Source organism: Sebastes fasciatus, chromosome 5 (genome assembly GCF_043250625.1).
Source record: "Sebastes fasciatus isolate fSebFas1 chromosome 5, fSebFas1.pri, whole genome shotgun sequence".
NCBI lineage: Eukaryota > Metazoa > Chordata > Actinopteri > Perciformes > Sebastidae > Sebastes > Sebastes fasciatus.
In genome coordinates this window covers 17,396,271-17,418,545 of record NC_133799.1, presented here as the reverse complement: position 1 = coordinate 17,418,545, position 22,275 = coordinate 17,396,271, and the positions used below count along the sequence as shown (strand labels likewise).

At 41.4% G+C, this 22,275-nt stretch overlaps 1 protein-coding gene across 1 annotated transcript in view; it reads right to left on the bottom strand.

Moving 5' to 3' along the window:
* agbl4 (AGBL carboxypeptidase 4) overlaps positions 1 to 22,275 on the bottom strand; it is a 323,638-nt gene that overhangs the window by 289,547 nt on the left and 11,816 nt on the right. The window contains exon 3 of the mRNA XM_074635409.1: positions 10,251 to 10,375. Coding sequence (XP_074491510.1) covers positions 10,251 to 10,375 — 125 coding nt within the window. The remainder of the gene's footprint in view (positions 1 to 10,250; positions 10,376 to 22,275) is intronic.

Sequence of the window (22,275 nt, the reverse complement as noted above, 5' to 3'; positions counted from 1 at the left end):
CACTTGAACTTTAGAAAGGTAGGTATAAAATTGCATCACTCACATATCGACAGATCAATAGATCGATAGAGAGATAGTGAATGGAAAAAAGAAAGACAATGCATTACAACATTGCAGCCACTCTCATCAGATGGTGCATATTAGAATAGTAGCTCGTCAGCAGCCTCCCAAAACAATAAAACAGCAGTCGACAGACAACTTAGCCCATCAGCACACTGTTAAATTACAGCCATCAGCACCCCCCTCCTCCACTCTGGATCTAAACTCTCATCTCTAGCACCAGGAGAACAATCTGCAGAGTAATTAGCCTCCACCAACAGACAGTTACAGAGAGAAGGAGGACGTTTGGCTTGATTAAATTATTAAACCACACAAACAAAAAAACAAAAGCAGCATCAAAGAGGCACTGCGGCTCTCCTTCAAAAGCTCCTCGCTGTTCCCTAAATACAGAATACAGAGAACGTGTTCTCCCAAGCCACTAGTTGGCATAATTAGCTAAATGTGTGCATTTGTGCATGAGCGTGTGTTTGTGTGTGTGTGTGTGTGTGTGTGTGTGTGTGTGTGATTGGAGCCATTCCTCCAACTGCTATCTAAAATAACCAAGTGGTTAACGACAACATGATGCCAGGGAGCCCCCCCACCCCACCCCCACGCCAACGTACACACACATCACACGCGTCTACACACATACACATTAAACAATACTCTAATTACAACATTTATAACTCCCCCTTGCCTCCTGCGTCTCCTCCAACCCCCAACCCACAAATCTGTGAATCTGGAATTGAATTTAGCCCAAGTTGAGGGCTGCGCTGGCATGAAAAGACTATTTGATTAGAACGGCAGTTGTTTCATTTGTGGTGCAGCAGATTGCAGAGCCTCTCTATCCGGTGTGCAATCTGTATTCATTACTCGGTGTAAAAGGATGATCCATGTCCTGACACCAGGCTCATCATTTCATGCAGATGCACAGCAGCTCCACGAGGCCCTTACCGAGCCATCATACCATGCCTCCCCCTGAAACCTCAGATAGACTCTTCTTTTCCCCCCTGCTCACCACTTTATCTCTCTTTCCTGGTTTCTTTTTCCTTTTTTCCTATTGCTAGCATCTTATCCTTGTTTCCTTGATGACGTTTTTGGCCTCATATGAGTAAAGCTGTGACAAGTGTACGATTGGTTGGCGGGTTAGATATTGACACAAACATGTTCATAATATTTAGGTCAAACTAAATACATTGCAGCATTGCCATTAAACAACAGAAATCAGCAATATTAAATAGGGCTGTGTATTGGCAAGAATCTGGCGATATGATATGTATCATGATACAGGGGTAAAGATTGAATGTATTACGATACTGTAAGTGACATGTTGTGATGAAGGCCTTGTGACCCCTCTTGAAGCTTTGACGAGGCCTAGTGGGGGTCAGGACTCCCAGGTTGGGAACCAGTGGTATAACAAACAAATCACCATATGCATAAGTAAAAAACACTTGACTGTTTAATGCAACCACAACAGTGGGATCTTCTTTTACATTTATCACAGTCCCTGTAACATCCAACATCATAGCAATACTTTGAGAGGACACATACACTGAGAGGGTGCATAGATTTGCAAATAAAGTATTGACTGGGTTAATCTTTGCATGTAACTACTATTAATTAAAAATCAATATAGTGTTTTTGAGAATCAATACACTATCACAAAACATAATACATTTTCTTACAGCCCTAATATTGAATTTATAAACGCTAGAAATTGGGGAAAATATTCAGAACACGATTAGCTTTGTGAATATTCCATTTAGCTGTAGCAGTATTACAGGTAAAAGAAAAACGACTTTGTTCCCTCTTTCTAAAGAGCCACAGATATCTTAAAAGAACAGTTTACAGCACCTCGCTCCTTCCGTTCTCTCTCTTTGCTCCTTTATTCACTGCCCTAAACCTTTTCTTTTTATTCCATGCTGTGGCTTGCAACCCTGCTCTTTCTTTTCAAGGACTGCAAAGGCCTGCTGGCCCCCTGCCACCAGCCTCCAAGACAAAACTGTCAAAAGACACACAGCATTTTAAACTGCAACATTTGGGCCCTTTATTTTAGTGTGTATGAATTAGTCTAATCCTGCCCTGTAGCCATGTGTGCGATATGCACCCGCAGCCACGAAAATACCAAAAGTTTGCCAACACTTTCTCGCGCACTTGACTGCTCTTTGCACTCTGCGCCTTGATTCGCGAAATTAGCAGCTAGAGTCCACTTTGGCAGCATCTTGCTCCGCCATACTGCTGGGCTCCGAATGGATGGCCCACTGATGACTGTCCTGATGGGCACACTCACCGAACCCTCTACAGATGTTCCCATGCCAGCCAGACATGTCACAGCTACAAGCTGTTTCATGACATATCACACATAAACAAAGTCCCAAACTTTCAGATACTGACTAGTAGAGATGTTCCAATACCATTTCTTCCTTTCCGATACCGATTCCGATTCCTGAAGTTGCAGTATCGGCCGATAACGAGTACCGATCTGATACCAGTGTGATAAATAATATATATTGTTATTATTAATATTTTTATTCTCATTCTTATTATTTAACAGCTGTTTACATCTGACTATGTATGGATGTGAAATGATTACCATCTTTGTTGTCTGGCCTTGCTCAGGTTAAACCCTTTGTAAAACATGAACAAATACATACAGATAATTAATGCAATAGAACTATCTTTAATTATTCAGTTTTACTTGTTGGATTTCCCACTGTGAAATATTGCCAAACGGCTGACATTTTCCTCGCTCTGACTACCGTTACTATTACACTCTCCACTAACACCGCACTGTCGGCTGTACTTTGCTATCGTCCGAAACAAACTACCTGCAATCAGTTCTTCTTCGCTTTTTTAAAACAGTAGTTGCCAGTGGCAGCCATGATACATCCAGGTCGACAGCACAGTGATGGCTTCTGTTTTGGAGCGGCGAAGAAGAATTGATTTCCGGTTAAACAAGTTGATTTTTTCTGGATTAGTAAATCGGCGCATAGCCTGGCGTACTCGCTGATACCCAATATCGAATTTTGGGCAGTACCAGACACATTTCCGATACTGGTATCGGTATCAGAACAACTCTACTGACTAATAGGTATTTGAACTTGTTATTTTCTGAAAAGAGTACTGTAAGAGACAATTGTGGCAGATCAAGAGCTGTAATATTAGGCATGTATATTGTATTTTTAACCCTACAAGTCCCTGGAAACTGTGAGCTAATAGCTATGCATGAGTCTCTGCTGTTTGAATAAAGTGAATCCTAATACATAGTAAAAAAAAGTCTGTCTACTTTATTTCAAAACATGCCCTTAAGCTCTGTGCCTCCTTTTTAAAGTGAATCAAGCTAAAAATAAAGCAATGAATTTTGATAAGGAACCTTGCGTCAGCGGAGATAACCCAGAGGAAACTCATTTTGCTATCAGGGAGACGATTTGAAAATTCATTCTGTGCTGTTGTCATATCCTTTTGTCCATGTCATTACGGAGTGATCTGGGGAGCATCAGCTTTGACAATAAGGGGAGGATGCCTTAGTTCGTCTTAACAGAACAAGGTCACTTACGATACCCTACGCTCCCTGACACAACCGTCTGATGTCTTGCATGTCTTTCAAAAAACCACACAAGTCTTCCCACAACTTCCTTCCGGGGTTTGAAACTAGGATCCTAAACTTTCGGGGCCTGTGTGGTGTGTGTTTGTGAAGTGAAATAATCCCTTTGGCAGAGTCACACAGAAGCCAATGCCTCTCCTTTGGAGACTGTAGAGAGGGGAAGCTTAAAAAATGAACTTCCAAAGAAGAAGAAGACCACAAGCACAGGACGCATGCCTATCTACCTTGTGCCATATGCTGCGGAGGCAGAAGGGGAAGAAAAGGCAATGCAAAGGACTAAAAAAGACATGACCAGCCTGAGTCTTTTAGACAGACAGGGCAATGAGACCTGTTGAAAAGCATGTAAGTGGGTTTGTGTGTGAGAGTATGACAGTGTGCATCTTTGTGAGTGTGCACGAGCCCTTGCCTTGTTGACAGTATGGGTAGACCTGATAAATGTACAGGAGTTTAATCCTAAAGCCATATATCCAGCAAGCCCTCCCATGGGCAGCCCCAAATGTGCTCGTGCCACTAGAAACCGCCACCGACCAGCTGTCTGCAGTGCGCGCTCGCGGCCATGCTTCGCCAGCGATGATTAGCCTGCGTACATCCACTGCCGTACGCTAGAGGCCCGCCTGTCCTCTTCTCCCTCTGTCACCGCTGAAGGACATCACAACACAGACATGACGGAGGAGAGATGCAAGGAGGGGTGAGACAGAGGTGGAATAGACAACGGGGGAGTGGAGCGTCCCAACACACTAGACATGACCGAGACAGGCCTTCTACGCCAGAACATTGTCCAGAGCTGGTGAAGCAGTGAGCTCAGATAAGAACCTCTATTATGCAGCCTGGCATTGATGTTACACACCACAACCAGCAGCTGACTTCCCAGAAGTGCCGCCAACGTGCTCTATTTAGGACGGGAGGGAAATGTATTGCTTACATGAACAAGTCATTTCTCGTAAATACACCACTCCTCCTCCTCCTCCTCCTCCTCCTTCTATACCCTCTCTTCCTGCTTCTGTCTCTTCTGGGTGGAACAAAAAAATCAATGTGCATCACATCCATTACCCTGCTCTTGCTCTGCTCTCTCTGTCTTTCTCTCACTCACTCTCCTTCACTTTATTCTTTTTTTCTCCGCTTCAGCACAAGACATCAGCATATTAATGAGGTATCTTTCAAACTGATAAGTAAATTACACATTTAGAAAAATGACACTTTGTAGAGGATGTTTGAAGGCCTTTTAAACCCAATTAGGCATTATGACATGTGATATCGGAGAGAATACTGCACTCATTTATAGAAATGGTTCGAGCCCAATCACATTCTGTACTAAACAGGAACTGCACAAAAGTAGGAGTGGTTGATTAGCGCCACCAAGCCATGATCCATAATGGCTCCGTGATCGTTTTAACATCCTATTAATGTTAAACTTTATGTGCCATCCGACTTATTCCACCCGACAAATTGCATAACATCACCGATGATGAATCGTAAATAGGTGAGCATTGTCTGCATCAGTAAAGTGATGATGGCTCTTTAGGGATTCGAGGTAACACACGGCCTATTCGGCTTCAGTTCGTCCTCTTTCCTGATTATGGAACGTTACCGCCCTGCACTGTGCTTTGCCTGGACAAGTGAGGCTTACAAATCACCCCTGCAGCAGTTGGAAGAGCTGGAGGAGTTGAAGGCACTCGGCGCAAGGTTTTACTGCCTGTCTTCTATGAATGGCTCCCTGAAGGCTCCTATGATAATAGCTCACAGCCGTGCCCTTCACGGAGCCTGACATCAAGCACACCCCTACAGCAGAATGGAACGGCATATCAACTTACCCAATGGGGTGTCACATCAACTCATCCACTGGTTTCTGGTCATAACATAGGCAGAAGTTGAAATGAAATAGTAGTAGCTGTAAGGGTTGGGCAATGTCTACCGAATTGGCATACAACGATTTCCACAGTGAAACATCGAGGTGGACAATGATATCGTTGGGGGTGTCCTTTCGCTACATGTCTGTATAGGCCTAGATCTATACACATACATAGATCTGTCTCTCCTCTCTACCGAGCTGCTTGACTGAGTACTGAGCACTCGGACTGCAGACTTGGGCTGCACGAGTCATCCAAACTGATCAAATCATACAGGCACAAAACCTATAGCTATATCCACCATAAGAACAGGCGGCAACCTCTGGGTCTGAAAAGTGAAGCCAGTGAGGAAGTGCCTTAAACTTGCATTCTTTCTAATAGCCAGCAGGGGGCGACTCCTCTGGTTGCGAAAAGAAGTCTGATTGTATAGAAGTCTATGAGAAAATGACTCTACTTCTTTCTTGATTTATTACCTCAGTAAACATTGTAAACATGAGTTTATGGTCTCAATCGCTAGTTTCAAGTCTTCTTAAATACAGCATGATGTTCATTTGGTAAATTATGGTCCATTTAGGTGTGTTTTCAGTTCATAAAAGTTAATTTGGTCACCTAAAAATATCTTATTCAGCATTCAGTTGTACTTAGCTCCACCTTCTCGTGTCACTTCTGGTTGCAAAAACCAAGATGGCAACAGCCAAAATGCCGAACTCCAGGCTTCAAAAACCGTAGTCCATAAACCAATGGGTGACATCACAGTGACAATACGCAAATACAACTATCCAAACCAATGACAATAATTGTTTTGGGATTGCTTGTGACAGCCCTAGTGTCCACCTTCAGTTGCACTTACAAAAAACAATATATGCACACCGTTGATGAATCAGAATTGTTCATTTTTAAGCACGCAATGAATGCCATTTGTGCCACCACAAGTACATGTGTGAGCTAGTACATGAATGAGGACTAAGTCAACAATGGCTAAACTTCAACATGCTTGGAGAATTTATGTTTGTTTACATCAACCCCATCTTTGTAGAATGACCAAGACAGGCAGATGAGATAATGTATGTATGTTTTCAAAAGGCAAGATGAGTAGCTACAAGGATGAAAAGAAAGCATCCACAATATGACTGAAGCTTATTTTTCAATATGACTCCATACATCAGACCACTGTAAACAAGCAACAAATCATTTTCATCTCTGCTGTTACAGCATTTTCCTCTCCACCTGTTTCATCCTGTCTTAAAATGTTTTCTTTACTGTTGAATGAAGTGAAAAATTACTGATGAAAACCAAGTCAACAATGTCAATCTCAGATATCTTTGATGTATTCAGACAGAAGCCTGAATACATTCAATTAAGTTAAACATTTTGCCGAAGAAGCTCTAGACTCACACATCTCCCTGTGTAGAAGTGAGAAATACAACCGAAAATATTATAATTAACATTTGTTAGGTAGTGCTAAAATTACTTGTCAATTAATATATTAATTCATGACAGTTGCGACAACTAATTGTTTGTCATTAATCAAGTAACAAGTCTACAGCCACACTGTGTGAGGCTGTACTTAAGCACAGTTGTGTTTTAGTTGTCATTGGTCGTAAACGACAAGTTAAGTTTTGACCTGATGATGGTGCTATAGGGGATGACCAAAGCTATTACAATTCATCCTGAGGAGAACATGAATGTCTGTACAAAACTTCAGGACGACTAAAAGTCATAATCCAGCAATAGTCTTGTCTGTTTCTAATAAGTTTGGCTGAAAATAGTGGCACTTTTTTACAGATCATAACAATGTAAGTAACCAATTTAAGTAAGTTACAATATCATGAGAAACATTGAGTAAAACACAAACTTTTTGTCAGATTTTGTCTCCTTGTGGCCCAGTAGAGACTCGGACCAATTACTCTGAACAAGTATTTTTTGTGCAGAGTACAGAGAAAATATGCCAAACTGAGCAAAGCCTCAAATAGTGTCACATGGTCCCGGTCATCGCAACCAACGTAACCAGAATTGGTCTGAGCTTTTTTTGAGGTAAGTGAGTGGTTCGAAAAACACAAAAAAGAAAGGACATACAAAAAAGAGACATTCATCCATCCAGCCATCCATCATAACCGGTGCTACGGTGAAGCCAATTTCCACAAAGCTGCTAAGCTGATTGAGGCAGACCAAATCTGTTTCACCAGCTTACATTCCTTCAAAATGGCCATCTCACTTCCAATATCACGGGCTTTTACTGTTCCCCATTCCCCTGGCTCAGGCTGAGAGTTAGCAAGGCTTAGCTGGATGAAACACTCCAACAGCCCAGTTCTCCCCTGGAACCCACTGATATCTCTATAGCACAGCCTCTCCCCACATAGCTACACTTAGTTGGTTTATTTACTCATGTTATTATTCTTTGTCGGTTTAATTTCTCTGTTATATTTTTTGTTTCAAATCATAACAATATTACAACCATTAGGATGTGAGCGAAAGATTTATGTGAATTGTGACGATTCCAGGCACACAGACACAATCTAATCACAGCGTCTGTATACACACACACACACACACACACACACACACACACACACACACCTTGGCAAAATGCACAGACAGCACTTAACCACAACACCTTCTACTGGAGTAGATTAAATTCACACAAGGCCTCTTTGAAGAAGGAAATTGCACAGATAAGAAACAGATTTCTATGAGAGAAGCTAGTGAGGGAGCCTATAGAGAGAGAGCGTGGAAGTGTGCAATGGGAATGTTTGCTCACCTGTAAGCTTGCTCCTGCATGTGCCACTGTACATAGTGTGATCATATACATGATACTTATCAATCTTTTGTCATTTATTGTGTCGTATTCCCCTCCCCGCTCGCTTTCTCTCTCTCTCCCTCTCACACTTTCTCTGTCATTTTGCCACAACAGCAAATATCCTGTTGGCCCGGGCTGCAGACTGCTGGTGCTGGTCTATCTGGCCCTGGGATCGATCCGGGTCCAAGCCGAGGCCTCCCATTCATCTCAGAGCCATAAAATGTGATTAGTGCTGACTACAGCACTGCAGGGAGATGGGCTGATAGGCCTGATAGCCTCAGATAGGCTGGGTTGGACACTCTACAGGAAGACAGCAGCAACAGCATGCTGTGGATTCATCCTTGCCTTTTTTCCCCTTTTTCTTTTTTCTCTATCGCTCTCTATTTGCTTTTTTCTCAATCTCATCTTTGTCAATCTCTTTCTCCCTCCCTCTTTCTTTATATTTGTCTTCACACTATCTCTCATTTTTTTGTTTGCTTCATATCTAAGCCTGACAAGCTTGTATGCACACAAATTACATAGCAGCAGTCAAACTTACAGTAAATGCCAATATTGTCAGTTTTACCTTCTTCTTATACTGCAAAGTTACATTCATATGGTAGAACGAGCCTCCATCCCCCTCAAGCCACACTCACTGTACCCACATACAGTGTATCTCTGTGGCATGTGACCACCTCTGTCAGCCAATCTTGGAGCTCAGAGCTTTCTAGTGGCAGAATCAAGCTCGAAGGCTGTGACAAGAAGTGAGGTAGGAAATAGATGACTGCCTCAGTTCTGAGGAGAAACAACTTTGGCGGTGTTATTTCTAATGCGCTGAGATGTGTTAGAGGACATTCTGGGAGGTATCGTCACAATTTGTATGTGTACGATTGTACACTACTAATCTCTATAAACAGATATCTGCATATAAATGCAGTATTTGTAGGCAACGGGACAAGATTTTGGTATCAGAAGCATTCTGGTTTCTGTTTGTAGTCCAAGTAGCATTGACCAATTTTCATTAAAGCTAAATAACTTTAGCTTTTTATCTATAAACAGATATCTTCGTATGAATGCAGATATACAATCTGGTCGTACACATTGTCTCTCAACTGCATTCTTGTGTCTCAAGTTGCTAATCGGACTGTAAACCGACGCATGGAAGACCAACTCTTGGCCCGGATATCCGCTGGCTACACCCCGAAATATAGCCTGTTGGCCCCAGAGGCTAAATCGTCATCAGACTGTTAGCAAATGGGTTCTGTGATTGCTATACTACTGACATTGTGAACTGTATCATACCTAAACATAACATTATTTCATACCAGTGACATCTTCTGTTCACCGTAGCCTTGTTGACATCCAGCTTCCAAAAAAACTGCAGAGAGGAGTGCACTGCTCCTGAACAATCATTTCCGAGGGAAACACAGAACCTGGTATCATCTTAAAATAATGCTACGCAGAACACCGAAAGCCCGTTACTAACTTGTGATTTGTCTGTTATTGAATACTGAACTTCTACCTGACATCTTTATCAAATTTGATCTGACTACATCTTGTCTTTATATATGTAACACTAGAAATATTATAACATACACCTCAGTAAATTCTGGGGATGTTTGATAAGGTAACAGTGTGACATTAGCGTAAAGAAGAAGAGGAATATTTATATATCAGTTGGATTTGTTTGTTCTGGCCATTAATGCATTTGTCAAACTTGCACACCACCAGTTTCACACATAACACGCCTTATCAGGAAGGCCACATGCTTGGAAGAAGGAAAGGGCTTGGGAGTGCTGCTGGCACATTTCAGGACATTTCCACAACACTGGTGTGAGGGAACACTGCACTTAATGTTTGATTGAGCCAATTTAGCACCCTTAAAGTAGAAGTCTGTGTGTGTTATAGAAGATAGAATGAAATTGGGAGAGAATCCCTACTTTATGGTTAATGGTAACAGTATAGAAAACCACAGCGTGCTGACCTGTGTCTCACGGACGTTCTCCACTGTGAAGTTGAACCAGACTCTGAAGCGCGGGTTGCAGGTGTCGGGTCGGATGAAGAGGTCAAACTCAAATTCACTGATGTAGTCAACACGGCCGAGGTTCCCTGCAGAGGCGGTGAAACAGCTTACATTAGCATTAAGTAGAACTGAGCAGAGAAACACAGTGGATCATTTGTTCTGTATTGCTTAAAGTTCACAATAAATGGACTCAAAACATTACAAACAGACAGACGCAATGATGTTATAACACAACACAACCTCATTTCAAATTGAGGATCTGCTTTCAAAGACAGATGTGTGAAATCGATAAGTCACAATCAAGTGCTTCACTGTCACGGTGGTCTCCTGCGTGGTTTGTTACTGTATTGCTCATTTTACAACATTGATAAGTCTTTCGACAAGACAATGCCCACAGAGAGCAGTAAGTACGAGGAGCAGAAAGACCAACAGACGGGGTTGTTCCAGTCATCCATATCTGACACACAATATACTATCCACAGCAAAAAAGATCCAGATGATCAGTGGAAGTGTAATTAATCCGATGGGAACTATTTCCCCGCTTCCAATTCTCATAGCTGTCTATAAGATGACTGGATGGTAGATGATTACATGACAAGCTTTCTAAATATAGGCCTCGTCTGTATCTTCTGATTCGTATGTGGACACACATGTAGTGGAGAATTAATGATTGTCAAAAGAAAAAAGATGGGGGGAAAAAAGTGAGAAGAGAGGCCTTCTTTTCGGAGCAGCACGGAAAAGTGACAAATTGACAGCTTATTTCCACTGAATGCTGTGCTTAACCCAACACATGAGACCAGTCAACTCCAGACAGCTGTTGAAGAGTTAAGTTGGCTGGCAAACCGGGCCGACGTCCCTCACAAGTCTACATCAGGGTACCGTTGACCACCTGGTGGCAAGTAGTATCTCAGCAGCAGCACGCACGCACAGACACAGCTGATTATAGACAGATGGGTTAACTACCACACTGTCAAAGTAGATCCCTCTCCTTCTGCCATTGGACAGAGCTAATCCACTAGTCAGCTTGAAACACACACGCACACACATACTGCTCGGCTCCACTGAAGCTACCCTCAGAAGTGCTATCATTAGTTTATATAGGACTGCAGAAAACTACAAGGAGCTCTGAAATAGACCATTATTTCAGTTTAAAATGTTATATTTAACACAGCATGCAACAGTAACACACATGCAGTGAGAAAGAAAATGCAAAAGGTTATTGTGTAACAATAAGATGATGACTGATCCGTATTTACATTTGAAGCCCATCCACCAGCAGCTTCCGCAGCTAGCACTAATGGTGAGTGGCGTCTCATTCCAGCACACTAGTGCCCGGAAAAAAATCTCTCTCTGCAGACCTGTTTAGGGAGTGGCTGAGCTACGCTGAGATATATAACTGTTGCACTTAATCGACTCATTCATAGACTCTACTAATTCTACATTCAAGGAGCAAATACAACATCAGAAAGTCCGGTTATACAGACAATAACAGACAGGCAGAGAGGCGTCAGAAGGAGAAAGGCAAGAAGTCTATGTGTTGATAAATGACCTTTATCTTGGCGAAATGACATGTGCTGAAGAAGACATAAGCATGTCTGTCTTGCTGTCTGTATATGTGCGCATGTTCCTGCAGAAAATACATGTGAAAATAAGCTCTCTCCTGTCAGATCACAACATTGTGAAAATAATTATAGAATAAAAGTGTGAAATCAACGCGTCAGGTTACATTTCAATGAGCAGCTCTAAATGATGCCACTCTAGAGATAAAAGAATAGGGATGCACCGATCTGACTTTTTTTTGTCACAGATACCCGATCCAGCTATTTCAGTCAATATCGGCCCGATATCCGAGCATCCCTATCAACGAGTGAAAAACGTAAAAAAAAATGTTTACAGATGCCTCTCTTAAACTATATTGTGTATTTATCACATTGCGCTAATGGTATTTGGGAATAAGAAATATGGAAAAAATCTGTGTCTCTGTGATAACTCTTTTCTTCATATTGTTCTTACCTTAATTTAAAGTATGTTAAACTTCTTTATTTAATGTTTATAGAAAAAAATATGATGTCCTTAATTATTTATAATCTCACATTATGTCCAATTTTGATACATTTTAACTCATCCTCCTTTAGCCATGACAACACTGAAACGCCATATTTTGATATGAGAGCGTTGATATCATCACAAAGAGAGAGGTGATAGATTCAATGACTGAGGTAGCGACGGTCCAGTCCTAGTTCGTTTTGTACGGTGACTGGCTAAATGGAAGGCAGGGACTAGCATTTTGGCCGGTTGGCAATGCAATCTCGAGTCATTGAAAGCAGATAAAGCCGAGAGCAGGCGGAGGGTTGAACCAGTCACAGCTGCAGCTAGCAAGCACGGACAAAGGGAGGAGATAGACAGCAGTGCAGCACCTGTTCCACACAGATGTGTCATCGAATCGATCATCTCTCACACCGACATCAGAGCTATTCACACAGCTGACACTGCCAAGTACAGCCCATTAGAACAAGTTGATAATGGCCTCCAAAGGTCACCCCTCCTATCAGAGTGTTAATAACGCTATTCAATGATGACAACACAACCACTCTCTCAGGGCACTTTCATTATTTATATGGGGGAATTTTATTTATTTTTTTAGATTTAAAGTGAGTAGATGCTTTTAAACCATTATCAAAAATCAATACAATAATTTGTGAATCTCCACTGAGAAAATCAGACTCACATCATTATAATACTTCACTACACAGTCAACTGGAAATTAAGCTAATCAATTTTCCTCTACGACTGCATTGCAGTCAGACTATAAGTAAAACTGCTGTATGTCGTTAAGCCAGAAGAAGGTTTGACAGGTTGTTACAAATGCTGTCAGAGACGATACAGAAACAAAAACTGTGACAATAATCTACTTTGTTTTCAATGCATTTTCACAAATCAGGGCTTGCGCTATCATTACTTATGATGGAAAGATTTCACAAAACATCACAGTAATTACAAAAGGAAAGCAGACAAAAAAATATGCTGCTAGCTGGGTGCAAAGCACGATCCAGTATTATTCATAAAATCAAGAATGAATTGGGTGTAATTGAGGCCAATATACTGTGTTTGTCTTTGTCACCTCACAGGAATTCATCCACAACAGAAGTCTGTGAGGAAAGTGTGACAAAAGACTACTAGAAGCTCCTTGTGAGGCCCTCAGGCTGCCTGTGGTTGCAGTCACTGAGACAGCGTTCAAAATGTCATCACTACATCATGCTTGATGAACGAGTTATGCTTTAACTTCACCTGTGTGTACAGCCATGTGTTTTGCTCGCATGGTGGAACTCTTTTCCACAAATCCTGCAACGGGTGATATTAGACATTTGTGTGAAATGATCATACAGTGGAAACCCCTAATAGGCTCTGCGGCACACGTGCAGACCGGCGCCCGTCTCTCTCCATGCCGCTACCGAGTGAGAAAACGAGATTCAAAAAAGCAAAGCAAGCTTTTCATTGGTACACACTTTCTCCTTTAAGGTCTGTTAATCATTTTGAATTTAAAATATCCTACTTTGAATACTATCTATACAACAATCTATGTATCTATGGAAAAAACCCAAATAAACACAAATGTATAAAATCTTGGTGCCACTGTTACTGGCCTAACTTCTGCAGAGTAGGCAAAAGATAAAGACCAAACTCCGTATCTGCAGCTTCTGCTTGTGAATACTGTAGCATGGGTGGCAATAGACAGCAGCCATGGGCGGCTGGGTTATTGAGCCTGATGCTGGAAGGCCTGACGTGAGAGATGGCTGCAGCCTCCGCGTTAGAATTACATGTTCAGCCCCCCGGAGAGGCAGCGATATGACACGCCATTGATCCCCGTTTTAATTTTATGGTGGCTACCTCCAGATTCAAACGCTTTGGTGGGCTGGTAGCCTGACCCTTTTAATCAATCCCATATCATTTAGTATTTAACTAACATGAACGGCCAACTGGTTTTTCTGAAATGCCCTCTGAAAGCATTAACTAGATAAAGCAAAGATAACTTATGTTGAGTCTGTATGATGTTGAAAAGCGATGCACAGTACACCAGATTTGTCAAAAATTATTTCTGGTTCTTTATGGAACAGACAAACTGTATTAGTGCAAGTGAAGCTAATGAACTACAGACTGAGAGAAGATGAGAAAGAGGGAAAAAAGACACAATTTCTAGTCCTTGAGATCTCTTGCATAATTCCTCTTGAGTATCATCGCTCTCCATATTCTTCGTCAGTGGTGTCTTGGCAGGTTATGTTGAATATCAATCTTTGTCCTTGAGGGAAAACTAGTGCAGCGTTTAGACATTAACAAATTGGTTTTCAACGAACAGCTTAGCCCTGCTGGTGCAGCCCAACAAAACACAATTGCTGGTTCTGAACAAGATTTTACACATGACAGCCTCTCCTTGAGGAAAACCCAGAACAAAACCCTCTGTCTCTCTCTATCTTTGTCTGTCTTTCTCTGATTATTCCTCTCTGAGTCTTCTGTCTCTCTCTCTCTTTCACACACCCATGAAAACAAATGAGAAAAAACAGCAAAAGGCAGAGTATTTTTTCAAGAAAAGTGGAAATCACATAACATTATATATGTTTGTGTTGAAAACAAAAGTGTCTGTAAAATGGGTATGAAACCTGCATCATTACACAGGGCCATAGGCAAGTAAACAGGGTGCAAACATGAGGTGGCCAAGTGGACAGTCAGTCATTCACACATGGGCTCACAGAGTCTGTGTGTGTGTGTGTGTGTGTGTGTGTGTTTGTGTGTATGAGAGAGAAAGCGAGAGCTGGAGAGGGAGCAGAAGAACCTGGCTAATGTAATCCCATTATGGAGGTACAAGAGGGAGCAGTCACAGTGCTCAGCCCACACAATGGGCCGGCCTTCAGCCTGTAGCTATGCGCTGGATGGATGGTTTCTGCCATGCAGATGGATCATCGTACAGCAGCAGCAGGCCTGCCTGCCTCGGGCCTGAGGTGGAACTCACTCACACTACCAGCCATTAGAATGGTAATAGGCAGTTGTTTCAAAATGAAATAGACTCCGTGGTTACAGTGCTTCCTACTTAGCAGACGCGTCGACTGTCATGTCCTAAATCTTACATATTTTCACACACAAGCTTGGTCACATACATTCTCCTCTCATAATATATAGGAAAAACATATTAAATATTTGGGCTGTCAAAGTTAACGCGTTAATGCAAATTTGTTGTAACGCAACTAATTTCTTTAACGCATTAACGCAACTTGTGATTTTTAGGTTGTAGCTGGCTCAGTTTTAAAGATAGAGTGAAGAAACTGGTATCATATGAAACTAAAAAACGTAGGGAATCCATGTCATACTAGCTTGTCGCCAAGGATGATAAATAACGCTCCGAATTTGCGCTAAATTTTGGCGAGGAAAAACTGGCAAGGGGTCGCTTGACCTCTGACCTCAAGATATGTGAATGAAAATGGGTTCTATGGATATCCACGAGTCTCCCCTTTACAGACATGCCTACTTTATGATAATCACATGCAGTTTGGGGCAAATCATAGTCAAGTCAGCACACTGACACACTGACAGCTGTTGTTGCCTGTTGGGCTTCAGTTTGCCATGTTATGATTTGAGCACATTATTTTATGCTAAATGCAGTACCTGTGAGGGTTTCTGGACAAAATGATTCATTGTTTTGTGTTGTTAATTGATTTCCAATAATAAATATATAAATACATTTGCATAAAGCAAGCATATTTGTCCACTCCCATGTTGATGAGAGTATTAAATACTTGACAAATCTCCCTTTAAGGTACACTTTGAACAGATAAAAAATGTGCAATTACTTTGTGATTAATCACGATTAACTATGCACAATCATGTGATTAATCGCAATTAAACATTTTAATCGATTGACAGCCCTATTAAATATCTTCGGTTAGAGAGCAGCAATTAGCTTCCCTATACCAAACTGCAAAAACACCTACTGTTGATGCACAATCCGCAATGCACACCCACGGCAGATAATACATTCAATTTCTTATTTGACTAGCATAGCCACAGCCACAACTGTGTTTAAACACGAGACAAGAGATTAAAAGAATGCGGTACTGCTGAGGGAGACCAGCCAGGCACCTTTTTAAACTTATTTTTTGTTGTGTTCCATTTCATTATTGGAAAACACATCAGTTTTCCCCGCGGCTGCTCTGCGGTCTGGGGAGGATTCCTGGACACACAGAAGAGGGGGACTGATAAAGATAGAATTGATTCCAGCCAGCAGCAGCGGCAGCCATAGTGAAGGGGTCTCAGTTTAGACCTGCAGCTAAACGTCTGGTTTTTCACTGCCTCTCTCTCTCTCTCTCCCCCCCCTCGTCTAAAGGCAAGTTGTCACAGAGGCAACATCAATCTCCTGCCTCATGACTTCTTAAAGCCTGCCTTCTCCCCTGATGCCTTATCACTTCATCTGCAGGCAAGATTAAAGAGGTCACCTCCAAGTTTCCACAATCTAACTACCTAACAGGTATACTAAACTGCAGTCTGTCTTTTTAAACTGTTTAAAGGATGGGTTCACATTTTTTTCAAGTCAACCTTAAAGAAATGGTTCGACTTTTTGAGAAATACGCTTATTGCAGAGAGTTAGATGAGAAGATTTATACCACTCATGTCTGTATGGTAAATATGAAGCTGTAGCCAGGTAGCTTAGCATAGCGTAAAGACTGCAAACAGAGGGGAAACAGCTAGCCTGGCTCTGTCAAAAGTAAAAAACTAAATCCGACTAAATCCGTTTACTAATTAACACATTAAATCTAATTTGTTTAAGTGTAAAAACGACAAGTTGAGGCTTTATGGGGACATATGTGCCAGGCTATTTCTTGGCGGTCTCTTCCTGGAGTCTCAACTGGTTGCTAGGCAAATATAAGGGGATGATAAGACACCGTTAATTCAATACTCACATGCTATACAGTATGTAACTTAAAGGGGAACTACAACCATTTTCAAAAGACGGTCCCAAAATATTAGTTAACTTGAACGACATGAACGAGAGGAATGATCTGAGTATATGGGAACATTTTCTGTTTCACAACTGAGAACACTACAATAGAATAAAGCTCATTTGGATATAAAAACAATATATATATATATTCTGTGGGTCCACAAAATCAGTCTCCCTTTCATTGTCTATGGAGCAGCTCCAGACTTTATACTTCACAAGTTTGAGACTTATTTCTCCGGCTTCTGGCTTTGAGAGAGAGTAGCTCATGTTCACAAATATTGATTGAACTTTACTAGGCCATGGAAATAATATATTTGAATTAATAATTTAGGTGATGTTCCCCTTTAAAAGAGCTATGGGTCGTTGTAGTCATTTCTCCTGTCCAATACTTGGCGTGAAGAGGTACCTTCATAGTGCAATTATGTTGTAAAAATTGGGGGACATTCAAAAGTTCAACTGAAGCTGATCAGCAGTCTTAGCCAAATTGAGTATAGGTCAGACATTGGGGATGTGGAGATACTTTGGCAGAGCTGCAAGCTCTGTTTGGCCATGAGGTGAATGAAACAGTTCCAGACGGGGCTACAGTAAGCTAATGTTAATTTAAGTTCAGCCTGAAACAGATGGGTGATTCTTACAGTTTAATAACTGATCAGTGCCAACAAAGACAAGAAATACCACAAACTAAGTTTATCACCCAAAACATCACCATTTAATAATGTATGCATAGTGCAAACATTTATACTTCAACCTGCAATTAGACCCATCAACCTAGAATAAGCAGCGAGGATCCAGAGAAACACCTCAGCAACAAACCAAAACATTACTATTTTACTAAGTTTTGAATCCTTTAAATGTCTGCCTTGCACATAGGGATGTCACGATACCAGAAATTTAGTAGTCAATACCAATACAAGTGAAATTCAACGATTCGCGATACCCAGTTCGACACCACGGTCAAAAACAATAACAAAACAATAAACACTTAAAGCTAGTGTTATGAAATTAAACAGGTTATAATTCCCTCCCTATTATCTATATTATATTGTTGTGAAAACCTTTCCTTCAAACAACTGTATTTATTAAAAACTAAAATAGATTACATTTGAACGAATCATGATGACGTTTTTACTGAATAGAGCTTGAACACATCATAAAGAAACTCAATGCAACCTCCATTAATGTTAGCTGTCAGCTCCGCAGGACTGTGCTGCCCACCGGCTGCTAACAGCTAACGTTAACTAGCTGTCGTCATGCCGATTTGTTGTTCACAATGTAACGTTATCCGGGAAAAAATAGGTAGTATCGGAGAAAAACAAGTACCGTTAAGTTTCAGGATTTTGGCATCGACTTGTAACCGAAGTATAAGTTCTCGTGACATCCCTACTCGCACTTTACTAAGAACATGTTCTGTTTAAAAACCACAACCCCCGACTGGATATTCTGCTGTCCACAATATTGTCTGAATATAATGACGCATTTTCATTTAAATTTAATATCTTAAACAATCTTGTCTGATGTGTTATATAGCCACACACAATAAGTGGTTGTGTATTTGTAAACATTATGTGGAAAATTGTTGTGAAAATAATCTTAATATACAACAAAACCAGGATAAGAGCAAACAATAAGAGGGGACAATAAGGGGGAAAATCATATTGTTATGAGTCCATCTCTGCTCCAGTGAGCTCCTCGTTTCAATATAGATGAAGAAAGCTGGGCCCGGGGACAGCAGCGAGATACGCAGGCAGCCCACACATATCTGATGATGTACAGGCCTGCCTGCACATTCTAAGGAGAACACATTTTCTAGCTAGCCTTTTATAATTGTATTTTTTTCTTCCGTCCAAAAGGCCCTAGAGCTAGACTGGTATGCTCCATCTGAAGCGGTTGGTGTAGTAATGGGTCATAGTGATGCATTCATACTGGGACTGGCTTAATTGTATTATCAATCTCATCCAGACAGTGCTTTAGCCCCACAGCTCTGGACATACTACTGTCAGACACTCTGCATTAGTATTGGGGAGTGAACCATGAGGAATCGCAATCTTCACTTTCATCTGTTTCTCAAGCCTAAAACGGTGGGTTAGTTGGTTGGATGATGTTTTCATCAGAGTATGAGCACCGCCGTCCCTCAGTTCTCATCCTCTCTCTGTCACTTTCTACCCATCTGTCCGTCACTCTCTCTCTCTTTATCTTTTGGTGTGTCCTGTGTGTTGGTGGCCACGAGTCTTTTCCAATTTCATGCTATCTTTTAACAAGTTAATTATGTTGAGCCCTACAAAAGACTGAGGAGAGACAGAGGAGGTGGCAGAGGGACAACTGCCCGGGTCGACTCTTTGTTGTTCTATCTTGTTTTGTGTCTTATTCTCCAAGCACTACCCCCTCATCGCTTTTTCTCTTCTCTATATTCTCTTGGTGTAACTCCCTCCTTCCTTTTCCTCTCTTCCTCAGTGGTAATCTTTCCAGCGGCTCCAGTGGTGGAGGAGAGTTAGGAGATAAAAGCGCAGGGAGCTGAGGAGTCCTTGGCAAGCCTAAGGCAAGGAGAAGGTCAACAGGCCTGCTAAGAAGGGCTGTTATCATCTTGGTAACATGTTATCGGAGAGCCTGCAGTAGTGTTTATTTACAGTTATTGCTCCCTCTGGGTGCACACTTCAACGCCTGGGGCTGATTGCTCTGTAATGAGTTCAGGAACACAGGGAGCCGATGCAAGAAAAGAAGAGAAACAAGGGAGGCGAGAAATCACTGGCCAATAACCAATAGGTCAGCAAGAAAAAAAAAATCAAGGAAGAACAGAAAACGCCGGTCGACGAAAATGCAGGAGAACAAGACAAAAAGCAAATGTATTCTTCTAAACAAGACAGTTTTTCTTGCCAGTGCCATTTAAGAGCAAACAAATCACCCCAAAGTGGACGGCAGTTTCTCAAATGAGGTACAGCCCAGTTAATCCAGTACAGCAGTAAATGGCTCTTGACCTGGAGTCGGCTGTGTTTGTTCTAAAGCAGGATCGCTGCCCGGACTGAAAACACTTGATCTCCATCTCTAATGTCTAGAATCCCTCTTGTAATTTACTTAACCAGTGGTGCTTCTTCTCTGTATTTATTTGCTTGACCAGTCCAGCACTGCGCTAATCAGATTGGTTCATATTTAAAGGGCTAAAAGGTGAAGTGTCGAGAGTGAATCCAGGAGTTGAGCACATCAGGAGAGAGGATGTGTGTAAATCCCAGCACGGTGGGTTTTTCAACAGTTAGCAGCAACGCAGAGGAAATCTCTCATTGTGGAACAGCTTTTCAATCTAGGGAATTACACTAAGTGCCGCTACTGTCAATGCAATGCCAGCTTTTCAGAAAGAAAAAAAAATGAAAAAGCAGGAAAAGGCTGTACTGAATGCCATTCAAAAGCCTTGGCAGAAGATCAAGGAGTTTTTCAGCAAGCATATTTCCAGGCACCCAACCATCGTGCAATTAAGAGAAATTAAGATACGTAGCAATATATATATTTATAAAGTAACAAAATGAGAATATAAATTCTATTTTTTTTCTAGAATATACCATAAAAGTAAATCCATCCTATGACAGGCTAATCCCTTTTTATACCATCGGATATGGGAGATTAAGAGACATAATTTGGTAATTCAATTTAGACATAATTCATCACTGATGAAGAGCGCAGGGAGCTTTTTGGGTTGAAGTAGTTTCTCCATCACAGCAGGAGCCTCATGTAGATGCCAGATTCACGATGCAGAGATGATAACTGGGATGACTTCATTTAGAAAGAAAGAACTAAACACACATCGTTGTATCTTAACATCTCTGCATTACGTTGTGGTTAAAGTCATAATAAGAATAGGATGGGACGGTGCCTTCAAGAACTGAAGCACTGGGAGACAATCTCAGTCAGTGGAGTGGAGTTGTTAAAGTCAAAGTAGTTTTTCACTGTTACAAACCTTTGTTAAGGTTGAAAGGAGTAATAAAGTTTGCCGTCTTGGTTTCGGACTACGGCGCCTCCGTGTTGTTGTCATACATCCATGGTTGTTGTATACTGTAGTGTAGCTACGTATTGAATATGTCCATTTCACACAATGTGACTGGTTGATGCCTTTGTTCGACCTTGTTCCAAAAACAAATTATGATGCTTTTTCGCCGCGCAATATTTGCGTTCTGTGTAAAAGTACTCGTGACAAAAACAACAGTTTGAAAAAAAAAAAGGCCTTAAGGCTAAACATCTGAGAACCTCTAAAACTAGAGTAGATACTATTTTGGTCTCTCTAAAACTAGAGCACATTCCAACATGTTCACTATTAACAACTGTTTGAAATGTCCACAGAAAAAAAATCCTGATAACAGCATTTGCCCCCGAGGAGTGAATTTCAATGCTGTTTACTTTGAGCAGTAGACCTACAAGATAGCTGCCTGGATTCAGACCAAAATGTATTCTATCAAAATTCTGCTCCTATCAGTATTTCACCCTTCACTGTTTAAGCATATTCTGTACATGAATTTGTGTTATCAAACAAACCCTGGCACATCAATGAAGCTCATCTCACTGAGAGGTTTTCTAAATAAATCAGGAGAATAAACACAGGCATCTTGAAAAACATGAACTGGTAAAGCATTACAAATCCTCGCCATTTTTCCCCAAACCGCACAGTCTTGACTGGGATGACAAATGAGACGTCTGCTCTGAAACTGTGTTTATGGCGTCAGGAATTGCTGGGAAATGAATTACTGGATGAATCACTGGAGCCTTGTGCGCGAGCAGAGCACCACTTGTGCAATGCCGAAATCTGGTTGCAGTAATTTTCACTTACGGCACACTTGTATCATGATGCTAGAGGCAGGCCCTGAGCCAATGAATAGTGATGCTCCAAAGTACATTTAGAACACAAAATAGCCTGAAGCTGGAATTTAAAAACAACAACAAAGTTAAACCTGTTTGTGTCACGACACATCCTTCAATACCGATGGAGTAACAACAATGCCAATTTTTATGTTACAAATA